The sequence below is a fragment of the Notamacropus eugenii genome, chromosome 5 (assembly GCF_028372415.1).
Source record: "Notamacropus eugenii isolate mMacEug1 chromosome 5, mMacEug1.pri_v2, whole genome shotgun sequence".
Taxonomy (NCBI): domain Eukaryota; kingdom Metazoa; phylum Chordata; class Mammalia; order Diprotodontia; family Macropodidae; genus Notamacropus; species Notamacropus eugenii.
The window spans coordinates 104,158,489-104,173,984 of record NC_092876.1 but is presented as its reverse complement, the minus strand read 5'-3'; the positions used below and the strand labels follow the sequence as shown (position 1 = coordinate 104,173,984).

The 15,496-nt window shown below is 38.4% G+C and overlaps 1 protein-coding gene across 6 annotated transcripts in view; it reads left to right on the top strand.

Annotated features, from left to right (window-relative positions):
* The window catches only part of WDFY2 (WD repeat and FYVE domain containing 2), a 159,550-nt gene that overhangs the window by 98,543 nt on the left and 45,511 nt on the right, over positions 1-15,496 (top strand). For all 6 annotated transcript variants that reach the window (XM_072610478.1, XM_072610480.1, XM_072610483.1 and 3 more), the window contains one exon: positions 13,352-13,406. In XM_072610478.1, the coding sequence (XP_072466579.1) occupies positions 13,352-13,406 (55 nt within the window). The remainder of the gene's footprint in view (positions 1-13,351; positions 13,407-15,496) is intronic.

The window sequence follows — 15,496 nt, the reverse complement described above, 5'->3', positions numbered from 1 at the left end:
GTAATACCAAAGATCACAGGTCACTGTAACAGATATAATCATAATGAAAAAATTTGAAATATCACGAGAATTACCAAAATGTGACAGAGACATGATGAGGGTACATGTTGTGGGAAAAATGACACTGATAGACTTGCTCACTACAGAGTTGCCTCAGACTAAAACTGTAATATCTGTGAAGCACAATAAAACAAGGTGCACCTGGATGGGATTTGGACTCTGAGCACCTGGTTTCCTGGCTCTGCCATTATCTTAACTGTAAGATTTCTAGGCCTGTTGGTCCTGTCTGTTGAAAGAGGAGATCAGGAAAGATATTCTGAATCTTATGATTCTTTGAATGAATGTTACCTAGTAAATTGATATTAAGACAAATACGGGAAATAGTTCTCTGTGTAGATTTTAGCAGTTATGATTAAACTTTATAAGCTTTTCCTTAGTACATTTTCATTTCTTATGGATGAGACTTCAGAGGTTATGTTTAAGTTCCTTAAAATAAATCACACAATTGAGAAAATATCCAGTACCCTGATAATGAAAAATGCAACCTAGCTTTTCCATTATAGGCAGTTTCTTCTTAATGTGTAACCTTCCTTTATAACAGAAGAGGAGGAAGAAAAACCAATTCACTAAAACTAACTTACATCAAAAGAAGTTTGCTATTATATTCAGTGTTCCATACTCCTAGTCCCCTCTTCTCTACAAAGAAGGGAGGTAGCTTTTCATCTCTTCTTTGAGGTGAAGCTTGGTCATTATAATCTGACAACATCTAGGTGTGATTATTGTGGTCATGTCTGTTGTTTTCCTGATTCTGTTTACTTCAGTTCATGTCTTCATCAGTTTATGTCCTCCCATTATTGTCAATATTCATTATATTTAGTCATCATTCCTTATAGCACAGTAATATTCCATTACATTTATATTACCACAACTTGTTTAGCCATTCACTAGTGCATGAACATCTATTCTAGTTCCTTGTTGGCTATAAATATTCTTTTGTGTATGGGTGCATTGCTTTTTATCACTGTCTTCCCTGAGGCACATGCCTAGCAATTCAAAGAGAATGGACATTTTAATCACTTTCTTCTGCATGTTTCCAAATTCTTACGGACAGTTTCTTAGATCCTAATTGTTGCCTGTTTCGGAATAAAAAGCAGGTCATCAGGACAGAGTCACAGATTCAGAACTTTACCAAACAGGGAAGAGTATATTTCAGTCAAATCAATCAGTGAACAATTATTGTGCCTTTTTTGTGCCAAGCACTGTGCTAAGCAAGCTTCAGAGATCCAGATACAAAAACAAAAAGACAATCCCTGACTTTAGGGAGCTTACAGTATAATGGGAGAAAGCAACACACAAAAGGAACTCCCAAGAATGGGAGAAGGTAACCATTGGAAAAGTCAGTTTGTCGTTGTTCAGTTGCGTCTGACTCTGTGACCCCATTTGAGGTTTTCTTAACAAAAGATACTGGGATGGTTTGTCATTTTCTTCTCCAGCTCATTTTACAGATGAGGAAATGATTTGCCCAGAGTCACGTGGCTATTAAGTGTCTGAAGCCAGATTTGAACTCAGGAAGATGAATCTTCATGATTCTAGGTTTGGCATTCTATCTACTGTACCACCTAGCTGCCCCTGGAAAAATGATAGAAGTCCCAAAGTAGTGAAGCCAGGTGAGAAATGAGATGTCTGGGCAGAGACTCCTTAAATGGAGGTTTGGAGTTCATGGTCCTGCTATCCAATCAGAGAGGCAGAGGTTAGTGATGAAGTAGAATACCTAGGCTGATGGGATTTTGTGGGATGATGAGGTTATTCCAGTAATGAGCTTCCTGGGGCATGATGGAAAAGTCAGAGAAGTCTCACAGTATTTTTTTTTTTTTTTTGCAACAATCAAAATTTATGCGTTTGAAATTTCCATCCTTTGTTCCTAGTTTAGCCTTCTGTGTTCAAGTAAAGAAAGTCTAATCCCTCTTCCAAATGTCAGCCATTCAGATACTTGAAAACAACAAATATATCTTACCTAAATCCTCAGTTCCTTCTATTGATCCTTTAACAGCATACATTCACATCCTTTCCTTCATTCTTATTTATAAATATATTTCCACATTAGTCATGTTGTGGAAGAAGAATCACAACAAAAGGAAAAAGCCATGAGAAAGAGAAAAAAAGAAAACAGTCTGCTTCAATCTGCATTCAGACTCCATAGTTCTTTCTCTGGATGTGGGTAGCATTTTGCCTCATGAGTCTTTTGGAATTACCTTAGATCATTGCATTGCTGAGAAGAGCTAAATCTGTTATAGTTGGTCATTGCACAGTGTTGCTGTTACTATGTGCAGTGTTCTCCTGGTTCTGCTCACTTCACTCAGCATCAGTTCATGCAGATATTTTCCAGGTTCTTCTGAAATCTGCCTGCTTACCATTACTTATGGAACAATGTTATTCCATTACATTCATATACCATAACTTGTTCAGCCATTCCCTCAATGATGGGAATTTCCAGTTTTCAATTCTTGGCCACCACAGAAAGAGCTGCTATAAATGTTTTTGTACTTGTGGGTCATTTTCCCTTTTATATGATGTTTTTGGGATACGGAACTAATAGCAGTATTGCTCAGTCATAGAGTATGCACAGTTTTATAGTTCTTTGGGCATAGTTCCAAATTGCTCTCCACAGTGGTTGGATCAGTTCACAACTCCACCAGCAATGCATTAGTGTTCCAATTTTCCCACATTTCTCCAACATTTATCATTTTCTTGTTTTGTCATGTTAATCAATCTGATAGGTATGAGGTGATACCTCAGAGTTGTTTTAAGTTACATTCTTCTAATCACTAGAGCATTTTTAGAGCATTTTTTCATATGACTATAGATAGTTTTAATTTATTCATCTGAAAACTGCCTGTTCAAATCCTTTGACCATTTATCGTTTGGAGAATAGAAATCCCACAGTATTGCCACCAGACCCTTCAGCAGCCTTGAATTAAAATCCCACCAGTCACACCAAGGACTCTTTTAAGGATGCTGTCTCCTACTTGTTTACATTTTAGTCACCTCTGACATGTTCATCATTTCAATAAACATTTGTTCAGTGCCTACTACAATCTTGGTACTATGCTAGGTGCTAGGGATAAAAATAGAAAAAAAAGCTCCTGCCTTCAAGAAGCTTATACCCTATTAAGGAGTTAAAGATTAGTTCACACGTACAGCTGTGGTAGAACTTAGACTGTGCCAGGTGCAGGGGCAGCAATGGGAGAGATTTGATCAGGAGAGGATCACTTGTAGCCAGGCAGAATCAAGGAAAGCTTGATTGAGGAAGTATAGCCCCTGATATGGACTTTGAAAAGAATCAGTTTTCAGCCAGAGGAGATTTGGAGGGAGTCCTTTGGCAGAAAGGGCTGGGGGGCGGATAGCATGTGCAAATGAATAGACAAGATTGGGAAATAACTTTTTTGTGCACATTTCACTTAACACTAAATGTCATTAGCTTTTTTGGACTGTATTGTGTAGTGAGTAGAATGAGTACTAAATCTGGAATCAGATGAGTCATTTTGATTTCAACAAGTAGTCAGAGATTGACTAGAACGTAGAGACATGAAGGAAAGTGGTGCCATCTAAGTCTGTAAAGAGAGGGCGGAACCAGATGATGGGGACCCTTGAGAGCCAGGCTAAGCAACGGTATTTGATTGATAAACAGGGAACCACAGAAGAGTTTTTGGAAAAGGAAGGGAGGGGCAGAGAACATGATCAGACATTTTAGAAAGATGACTTTGGCAATCCTGTAACAGAATCTGTGGGAAAGGAGAGCAGTTAAGAGGGTGTTGCCGTAGTCTAGAGGAGAAGTAGAAAAAAGATCAGACCTAGGTATGTGGAGTGGAAAAAAGGGTATGCATGAGAGATTATTAAAAAGTAGGATAGACAGGACATGGCTACTGATTAGATGGGGGGGAGTGGGGAATAGAGTGAATGTGAGAGGAGATTCAAAGTTGATTGCAGTTTCTCGTTTAAGTTCCTAGGAGATGGTGACGCCATGGTTTCAGCTGAGATGAAGAATTCACTCTGAGATGAGTTGAATTGGAAATGATAGCATGTGTATGCATTCGTCCTTTGCTGCTGAAGAAGACCATGCCATCAGAGAAATGATGACATGACTTGCACTTGACTTTGTTCTGAGTGAGGGAGGGCTGTGCAGGTCACCAGCCTCACTTCTCCTCCAGAGTCATCTGAATCCAGTGATCAGATATTCATCAGGATGACTGGAGATGACCCAGGATGAGGCAGTAGGGGTTAAGTGACTTGCCCAAGGTCACACGGCTAGTGAGTGTCAAGTGTCTGAAGTGAGATTTGAATTCAGGTCCTCCCGACTCCTGCACTGGTGCTCTATCCACTGCACCACCTAGCTGCCCCAAAATGATAGCATAGTATTTCAGGTGGAGGTACTCAGCAAGTAGCTAGCTATAAGGTAAACAAAGGGCAGTAGGGCTTCAGAGGTAGGAGACTCACTTTTGGATGGGGAATCAAGGCTGTCTTCATGAAGAAATTGGAGCTTCAATTGTACCTTGAATGTCAAGTATTCCAGTAGACAGGGATATGGAGAAGAGGACATTCCAGAGGGAAGCAAGCGTTCAACTGAGTAACCATGCAAAAAGAGGAAAACAGAAGGAAAAAAAGAGGATTTGTTCAGTGAATGGCAGAGATTGACCGAGTTGGAAGAGACTGTGCAGGTTACGTGGTCCATTCATTCCATGAAACTTGAACAAAATCTTCAAGAAATAGCCATCCAGTGTTGACAAAATCACTCAGACAACACATTAATTTCATTTTTTTAAAATTCCAGTGGTTGAGAAGTTATTAATTTGATCCTGCAGGCTCCCTATTGATATTGAGTCAAGATCTGTATCCTCATGATTTCCATATTTCAGTCCTAGTTCTATCCTTTGAGGTCAAAGTATGTCTACTTCTTTCACACAGAAAATCTTCAAATATTTGAAGACTGGGATCACATTTCCCCCTTAGGTTTAACACTTAATTATTTCTACTGCTTTTCATATGACTTGGTTTCCCAGCTATTCACCTTCCTGGTCACCTTCTTCTAAATACATTTCGCTTTATCTTTCCTAAAACACGGGGCCCAGAACTGGACACAATAGTACAAGTATGATCTGGCCAGTGCAGAGGGCAGTGAACAAGCACTTCTTTGTTATGAACGCTATATTCCTATTAATCCCAAATTTAATTAGGTCTTTTGGCAGTGGAAGATTGGAAGAAGTGCAATCTTTGGGGTCTAGAGTCTTTGCTACCTAGTAACCATCTCTCCTTGGCCAGGCTGATTTACTACCCTGAGCCTCAGTTTCTTCATTGGTAAAACAGGTGAAAAACACTAATATTCCATACGTGTCAGGGTAAAATGTGTAAAGCACCTGATAGCTCATCAAGCACTGTATCAATTACAGCTATGCTTATTGCTCTTCCTGTTTATTGCAAAGCAGTACATTTATATGGACATATATTGGTTATATGTAAAAATAACAAAGAAGATTCTCAGACGGGTGACAGAAGTGACAGAGTCAGGAAGACCGAGGTTCAAACCCCATCTCTGACACTTTTTAGCTGGGTGACTGTGGACAGGTCACTTAAGCTCTCTGAAGCTGAGACAACTTTCTAAGGCTTATCTGTGAAGTTATAGGTGGTTGCTGAGCTCTGTCAGTGGAGAGAGCCCCAAACCAGTGAAATCACATCTTCTTTACAGGTGTGTGTGTGTGTGTGTGTGTGTGTGTGTGTGTGTGTGTGTGTGTGTGTGTGTGTGTGTGTGTGTGAGAGAGAGACACAGGTGGATGGATGGATGGATGGATGACAAAAGAAAATGGAGGAACACATGGTGGGCGAAGGAAGCAAGGGTGTAATACCTGTAATGATTTGTATTTGAGGAGGGGTATAAAAGACAATAATTAAGTATGTGTGTAATATACCTGGCCTTATTTAAAAAGGAGGGATGGGCTAATTATGTGGCGAAAATGCGTGACAAGAAAGACAAAGTTCTACAGTGAAATCCTTGATATTTTTTGAAAAAAAAAAAATGTATCATGAAGTAGAAAATTATCATACAGACAATACCAGAAAATGAGGATTATGCTTGAAACCACGAATCTGTTCCATGTAGTTTGTTCCTTACAATGTACATTAAATTTAATGTGATTTTACCATTGTTGCCTCACTTATCTTTGTCCCTCTGTGAAACCTGCTTCTGGTCTCCTATGCATTTTTTTTTTTTTTTTTTGTATCACTGTTACCGCACCCACCCCCAACTCTACACACACACACACACACACACACACACGCCCCCTTCTAGTGAACGTATAGTGAAACAAAACAAATTTATATTGTAATGATCATGTCTGGAAATGTATAGCTACTTCTGCACTATTATCTCTCCACCAAGAATTGGAAACGCTACTTCACCCTCAGTTGTCTGAAGTTGGGATTAGTCACGGCCGCATTCAGAGTTCTTAAGTCTTTCAAGGTAGTTTTTGCTTACAGTGTTGTGGACAGTATTTAAATTGTCCTCCTGATATTAGTTCCTACAAGTCTAACCAGGTTTCTCTGAATCTGTGCCTTTCATCATTTCTTATGAACTCTTGTATTTTGAAACATTTTGTGAAATTCTTCCTGGAACCTAAGCACCCTGTGTCTATAGCATTTTCCTGATTCAGTCGTGTCTGGCTCTCTATGACCTCATTTGCGATTTTCTCAGCAAAGATACGAGAGTGGTTTGTCATTTCTTTCTGGTGTTTTTTCTCCCTCCCATCCTTTTCCTTTCAGTGGGAGTGGAAGAAACATAGGAACACAGAACTCCTGTATCATATAAGCAAAGTCAATCAAAACAAATTCCTACATTGGTCTAAAAAAGTCTAAAAATACATTTCTTATGCTTCCTGTTAGCCCATCATCTCTCTGTCATTAGGTATGGGTAGTTTTTTTCTTTATCAGTCCCCTGGAATTCTAGTTGGTCATTTAGTTCATTGAAGTTCTTAAGTCTTTCAGAAATGTTCATTTTTAGAATATTGGTTGATATTAGAAATTGTTCTTCTGGTTTTGCTCCTTTTACTCTGTATCAGTCTTTCCACATCTTTTAGAAATCATCTTTTTCCTCCTTTCTTGTAGCACGATAGTATTCCATTACATTCACTTTTCTACGGTTTGGTCAGCCATTCCCCCTTAGCTTCCAGGTTTTTTGCTTGGGAACAGCTGTAAATATTTTTGTACTTAATAGGACTTTCTTCTCTTTCATTAATCTCTCGTATGTAAGCCTAGTAGTGGTATAGCTGGGTCAAAGGGCATGTGCTATTAGTAACTTTTTGTGCATAACTCTAAATTCCTTTCCATTTACAACTCCATTGCCATCACTGGCATCAACGTGCTTGCTTTTCTCCAGTCCCTGCAACATCAGCTTTTCTTATTCCTTATCCAGATAAAGTGTGAGGCTCTCCTGGGAATCAGGCATCCATTGGCTAATCTTCTTTGACTCATATTGGTTATATAGTAGAAAGATTTTGTAAATCAGGAGTGAGGAAACCTAGATTTTCTGCCATTAAGTAGAAGTATGGCTTTGTTCACTCATTTCACTTCTATAGGTAAGGGTTAGTCTCCAAGGCCCCTTTCGGCTCTGAGAGTCTAAGAAATCTACTACATTTAGACACGGGCCTTACAAGCATCTCCCACCATCTCCTTCCACAAGCAGGATCAGTGGTTGGCAGCCATGACAATGAATTTGAATCATTGCAGCAACTGAGTATAATTTCTTCTTTCCAGCAAGCAGTTTCATTGTTCAGGTTGTTTTTCTCAAAAGTTTTTTTTAACACTTTATCTGCTTAAAAAATAAGTACTAGCAACTAGTCACTGTGTACGGATTTCTCACATTTGTTTTGGAATACATCCTGTTTTTTACTGTTTAGAAATGTAATTTAAAATATGCTGCTTCTTTCATTGATTAAAAGGGATATGGAACGACATCATGAGGTGGAAAGGGCCAGGGTGCAGGGGTGGAAGGAGGGGAGGAGATGGAAGGACAGAGAAAAAAAGTACTGCTTGGCAGAATTTCTGTGGAAATTGGGTAGGTAGACAGACAGATGGATAGATAATGCTTATTTACACAAATCTTTTCTCCCTGATAGAATGTAAATTCCAAGAAAACACTTTTCTCTTTGTATTCTTATTGCCTGGCACATGATAGGCATTTAATAAATACTTATTGATTGATTAATATAGTTAACAAGGGCAAAGTAGAGTAGTAACAATAAGAACAGAAAGGATGAGACAGGGATGGAGAGTGAGGATCTAGGCTACTTGACACTCCTGATTGGATGTTTGGAAGGTGCATGAACTTCAGCTTTAGACTTCATGCAGTTTTTTCCCAAACTGTATTCCATAAAACCCTGAGATTTCATGATGAAGTCTAGGGGTTTCCAATAAGAAAAAAATTATAAGGTTGGGTAAATACAGTGTGCAACTCCATCTACTCTGTTGTCTTTGTTCGTGGTACACAGGGTCTTTGTTCAGCTGGTGTGGGGTAGCACTGGAGATTGACAGGTCAGGCTCAAAGTGGGTTTCTTATTCTTCTAAAAATACATCACTGAATGCATCCAGTAATTTAAAGATAATGTTAGTCGGTTGATAGTCAAAATAATGACTATCTATATTGTGCTGGTAGGGTTGTATACAGTGTGTGCGTGGGTGTGGGTGGTGTTGTTGTTATCGTTATGATTTTTTTATACTAACATCCAGAATGGATAATTGGATAAAATCTGGTAATTTTAAAGAGAAAAGGAATGAAAAAACATTAAAATTAAGACACTGAAAGAAACATGTAGGAGTCTAGTTCACATGCCTAATATGTAAGAAATACAAATAAAATGAGTGTATTTCCTTCTAGTAAGCCGTCACCATATTAAAAATGCTGTATTTCCTCAGCTCTGGCAAAATTATGAAGCCCCCTTGGAATGAAACAGTGAATTTCTGGAGATGATTCTCAAATTTTAAAAGAAAAAAATTATCAGGTGAAACAATGCCCTCCTCTACTGGCTTATGTAAGTAAAGAGGAAAATAAAAATTCTTTGTGAAGCAATTATGAGCTGTGCAAAATATAGGACCTATCATTCTCAATCTCAGTAACAAGCAACACCATATTTCTCACAAAATTTTTGGTAATACTGTTAGATTGGGAATAAAATTGACCTCAACAGTCAATGTCAGAGACTTTTTAAAATTACCTTGTTAATTTTGATGTCATTAATAGAGTAAACAAACTCATTTGAAAAGACTTTGCTGAAAAACAAAGTAAAATGTGTTTTGCTGCTGCAGAAAGTTTGAGAAGTTCTGCCTTCAAGAATTGGAAGTTCTTACCTTCCAATTGTAATACCAAACAAATGGCAGCAGCATGTGAACCCAGATGCCTCATTTCATCTTTACCCCTTTCATTTCTTTCCTTCTGGGACAGATGTGGCTGTATTAATAAGTCTGTAGACAACCACTTGCACATGCTGGAAGTCGTAATAACCATTGATATTGATGGTGATGTTATTTCTTTTACAATCTATGTGTGGTATTTGTTGGGTTGCTTTGGGGGAATGGAAAACAGGTAAAGTTTTTTTTTTTAGAGTCAATAAATAATATGTTTAGATCTATAAAATTTGACAGTTCTGTAACGATTAGCCTGAGCATCTTGCCACTAGTGTGTCCTCACTCCAGGAGTTCTCATCATTTGTTTGATTATTCAGAACAGCATTTGAGAGAATTACTATCCAAATGGTTGGATTTGTGTCAATATTTTTCCTGTGGGGTAGCTCCTTTTGAATGCTAGTTGGAGCTAGGATGCTAGCATGGATTTATGGAATCATAATTCTTTCCTGAGGTGATAACCATGATCAGCTTTTATGCATCTAGTCAAATTTATCCAGGAAGAGATTTAAACTGTATAAATAATGAGGCTCCAGGAATTGCTGATTTGTGTCATGCCCACATTTTGCCCAACATTCTCCGAGAAAAATGTCCTTCATCTCTGTACAAAGTGTTATTTCTTTATCCAGAAAGGTTAATTGCCGTCTGTTATTGCTCTCAACTAATTAATTGGTATTTTTTAATAAGTGCTTCTCTGCGCTGGGGCCTATGAGTCAAATTGGTTAGAAATTTCACTGGGAATTTCTTTTGCAGTTTGGTATTAGGGATCAGGTCTTTTAGAATTTGTACTCCAAGTATCCCTTCACTTAGCTAACTAAAAAAAATCAGAGTTGTCAGGCTACAAATATCAGAGTACTATATATGCCTTCCCATTTAGTATGTGGAATGGCCAGCTAAAGATGTCTTTACTATCACCAGCAGGACAACCAGCCAATGAGGAATTCTTTAGTCATGGTACCTCATCAATCAGAGAAAAACTTTTAAAGTGTTCCCTAGTCCTAAGTAATCTCCTTCTACTTCATAGTGGAATGGTGCAAAGGGAGGCAGAGGGTGCTGAGTCACATAATTTTTTTTAGATCATCTATAACATTAACTGTCTGTACTCAGAGTATAATATCTTTGACCCGTAGAAAGAATTGAACCATATCAATATTGATAAGCTCAAGACAAATGAAAACAGAAGTACATAAGGAAGTTTCAAATGAATGGAAGGATGACTCATAGATATCAGCGACAAACAAGAAGACTCAGTGGGGTGACTTTTGTCATTCCTGCTTCCACAGATAATAAGAAATGTCATCTTTGCGTGGTGTGCACAAGCACTTAAAAGACCTCTCTGAAGTAATTACAGCTGTTCACCAACATTTCATGCTGAGGATGAAGACCTAGAAAAAAATTCATGCAGAACTTGATAAGATTTTTCGAACCTAGCCAACGTAGACTTTGATATGCAGTGACGTCAGTATAAAGATGGCAGAGAATAAGAGATGGAAGAGAACAGAGTATATGGAAATAAGGTTTTTGTTGTCAGTTATTTTTCAGGTGTCCTACTCTTCATGACTCTGTTTGGAGTTTTTTGGGCAGAGGTACTGGAGTGGTTTGCAATCTCCTTCTCTAGCTCATTTTGCAGATGAGAAAACAGAGAAAAACAGGGTTAGATAACTTGCCCAGGGTCACCCAGCTAGTAAGTGGCACAGGCCAGATTTGAACTCAGAAAGATGAATCTTCTGACTCCAAGTCTAGAACTCCATCTACTGTACCACCTAGCTGCCTGTGGTTAGAGTATAAGAAATGAAAGAGAACAAAGACTTTATAGACTACTCAAAAGTCTTATACGTACGTACATATAACAGTTTTAAAAAATAATCAGAACTGCTGGACATTCAGAATACTAAATAATATTACAAGCGTGAGATCACTTTCTATTAACAGACAGAAATTGATTGGTTACTTCTGTGGGAATTCTGTTAGGACACTCATCTATTTGTAGGCAGAACATCAGTCTAGAACAGTAGGCACAATCAACCACAAATGGGAAGAAAGAACAATGAGAAGACAATGGAATCCAGACAATGAAACCTGATATTCAAATGAGTTACTGATGCAAAAAAAAACCAAAAACATGGGGGAGGGGGGGAATGGAAAATGTTTGCCATTATTTCCTGTAGAATTTTCATTGTTGTAAACCATTCCCTAGAGTGCAGGAACCAAAGAAGTCCAAAAACTTCCTTAGCTAGCAAAAGCTTGATTTCCTTGACGGTCAGCAAAACGTGGCAGTCAAGAACAACACAAGTTTAGAAAGTAAGCATGTTTAGTGGACAATGGAAGATCGTGAGCATTCTCCCTGTATAAAACAAAAGAAAAGCATTGGAGGCAAAGACAACTAAGCAGAAACTTTTGTCATCAGATCAAATCAGTTCATGTCATCCCACTGGCTTCATACCTGTCTAACTGGCAAGAACTCCCCCAAAGTTGAGAAAGCAAACAGATTTGTCAAGCATTTCTGTTGTGATTCTTTCCATCATCACTAACCATGGAGCTGTTTACATTTGGACTCTTAAAAAACACATCAGACCCTCTTTGCTATCCATATATAGCACAGGCAGCAGTGGCCCCTTAAAAAAATGTCAGAAAGAATGGTTGGACCAAACTGAATACACTTCGAAGAGATTCTTTCTGGAAGCAGCTGTCATTTTTTAAAAACCATGAGGGATTATTTTAGAAACCATCTCAGGAAGAAGATGTCAAAAGATTGGAAACAAACAATAAGTGGCATTTTACTGGCTGTCCCCTGAAGTCATCATATCATCTACCTGCCAGGGTTGTTGTGAGGATAAAGTAAGATGATATTTATATTAAAGTACTGTGTGTAAATACCAGGTATTATTATACATTTCCTCCAGCAGTGCAGATTGAAACCCAGGTGTGGCACCACTTCAGTACAGGCCCTTACTACCATGTGCTTGGAGGATTGCAGTGACCTCTGCTTGGTCTGCCTGTCTCAGGTCTCTCCCCACTTCAATCTGTGCTCTGTTCATCCCCTAAAATGATTTCCCTAAAGGACAGGGAGAGACATGTCACCCCCACCCCATCCCCACTCAATAAAGGTTTCCTGTGGCCTCCAGGATCAGATGCAGAATGTTCTGTTTGGCATTCAAAACCCTCCCTACCCCAGTCCCCTCCTACCTTTCCAGTTTTCTTACACCTTATTCCCCATCACATAGGCTTCAGTCTAGTGACATCACTCCTGGCTCTTCCACGAACAAGGCACTTCCTCTCTCAGCTCTGGGCATTTTGTCTGTCTGTTTTCCCTTCTCATCTCCATCTCTTGGCTTCTCTGACTTCCTTCAAGTCCCAGCTAAAATCCCACCTTCTATAGGAAACCTTTCTCAATCGTTTTTGTTTTTGATTTATGTAATAAAACAACCATTTCTATAACATAGTGCAATAAAGTTGGGGGTTAGGAGTTAGTAAGAAGTTGAGGATACCTAGTTTTGAGTGCCTGGAGCACTGGGATGATGATGATACCCTTAATTATAGTAGGGAAGTCTGGAAAGGTATTAATAACATTTTAATATAAGATAAAATATTTGACAGATTTAGTGTAATTTTAAATATTACTCATAACACAACTAATATATAACACAACTACATAATATATAATCAGTCATATAATATGAATATTACTTAATAATATATTTGTATTTTATGTAATTTAAATACTTAATTATTGCAATTAATCCTTGCTCAAAAGAGGTACCATTACTTTGGCAAGCAAAATTTTAAAGCTCTAAGATGTTAATGTGGAGTGTTAATTCTTGGCAGTGCAACTCAAATATGGTTTGCTTACTTTAAACTGTCTTTGCTCCTTAAGATAAACTTATTTAATTTTGTTGTTGTTTTGCAGGAATTTATTTTATCAGAAGATTACAACAAGATGACCCCTGTGAAAAACTACCAAGGTAGGAAGTGGGGCTGCTCTGTCCTTGTAGCTAGATTTCCAGAGAAAACACTGCTTGGTGCTTTTAGTGGGCAGCTTCATCAGTGACATCTAAAGGGCTGACGTACTTAACTGTAGGTAAGGTTGCGGTTTCTTTTTTGAATTAGATTCTTTTTTTTTTTTTGGAGAAAATAGATGGAAAGATTTTTCCTCTCACTTTCTTTTGGACATTTTAAATAGCAGAACTATTTCACCGAACTCAGTCCACCTCAAACTTTCATACTTAAGGTCCAGCAAATATGCCAAGAAGATGAATATAGAAGCTGCTACTTTTTGGGAACAGTCACTACCTCCAGAAGAGTCCTAAAATTTGATAAAACTCCAGTATGTGATGAGGTTTCCGAGATGGCAGAGAAAAAAGATGGTTAGATATTGACCTGGCCTTTGCTCAAAATATGGATTATTAGGGAAATATCAGAGAATTTTAAACTTTACCGTAATCTTCAGGAAAGGCAGGAAAGCTAACTACAACTCTCCACATTTCCCTGTCCTTTAGTACTGGCAGGATCCCATTTGGAGTCCTTTTGGAAAGGCTCCATATAATACAATTAACTAAATACTCCCATCATAGTGGGGTTTTAGGTTACAATGTGAAAGAACACACAGGATATTTTCAGCATGGAAAATTTAGTGATGATAAAAATAATATCAAGACTTTTACCTTGTAGTCGTCTATTAAGGCAGTGTAGTACAGTAGAAAAAGCCATAATTTTGGAGCCCTAAACTTGGGGCCCTGAGTTAGAATCTCAGATCTGGCATTTACTTCCTATATGACCTTAGCAAGTCATATAACCTCTGGTTATGAAAGTGTTGAATTAGATCACCTTTGAGGCCCCACCCAGCTTTTGATCTATAATCTTATTAAAATATCGGGGGCGGGGGCTCACTGGCAGAGGACCGCCCAGCATCAGAAAAGGTGCTGTTCTCTATGAACAAAGCAGAATTGAGACAGCACAAAGGAAATGTAGGATGCACAAATTTGGAGTAACCACCCCAAGTATTCACACTGACTATCTGTGCCCAATCTGTGGTAGAGCATTCTAAGCTCCAGCTCTTATTGATCTGATAAGCCAAAGTTGGACACATTGAAATTTCACTTTATCATGGTGATGTCATTTTCGTCCTCTTCGAGAATGAAGAACAACAACCAACCAACCAACCAAAATATCTGATAACATCAGAAAGCCTGCAATCTGACCACAAACGACAGCATGTGATTGTTCAGGGAAGTTGATGTAATTTTATTCTGGTCAGAATAGTATCCTTTTTAAAATACGTATGTGTATGTATATATATATATATATATATATACATATATAATTTATTTTTCAGTTCTTAACATTCACTTTCACAAGAATTTGAATTCAAAATTTTCTCTCCATCTCTCCCTACCCCCTACCCCAAGACAGCATGCACCTCATGCACCTCTTCCTCCAGTTTGTCCTCCTTTCTTCTACCTTCCCTTCTGTTTTCCTGTAGAGTAAAACAGATTTCTATATTCCATTGCCTGTACATCTTATTTCCCAGTTGCATGCTAAAACAGTTTTTAAAATTCATTATTAAAGCTTTGAGTTCCATATTCTCTCCCTTCTTCCCTTGCCCCCCACCCTCATTGAGAAAGCAAGCAATTCAATATAGGTCATACATGTGTAGCCATGCAAAACACTTCCATAACAGTCATGTTGTGAAAGACTAACCACATTTCCCTCTGTCCGGCCCTGCCCTCCATTTATTCCATTCTTTCCCTTGACCTGTCCTCCCACAATACTGTTTGCTTCTGATTATCTCTTTCCCCAGTTTGCTGTCCCTTCTGTTATCTTCCCTCTCCTATCCCCTTCCCCCTTGCCTTCCTTCAGGGTAAAATAGATTTCCATATCCAATTGACTGTGTGTTATTCCCTCCTTAAGCCAAATTCCATGAGAGTAAGGTTCACTTATTCCTTTCATTTCCCCTCCATTGTAAAAGCTCTTTCTTCCCTCTTTTATGTGACTTAATTTGCGTATTCTACCTCTCCCTTTCTCTTATTCCTAGCACATTCCATTCAACTGTAAA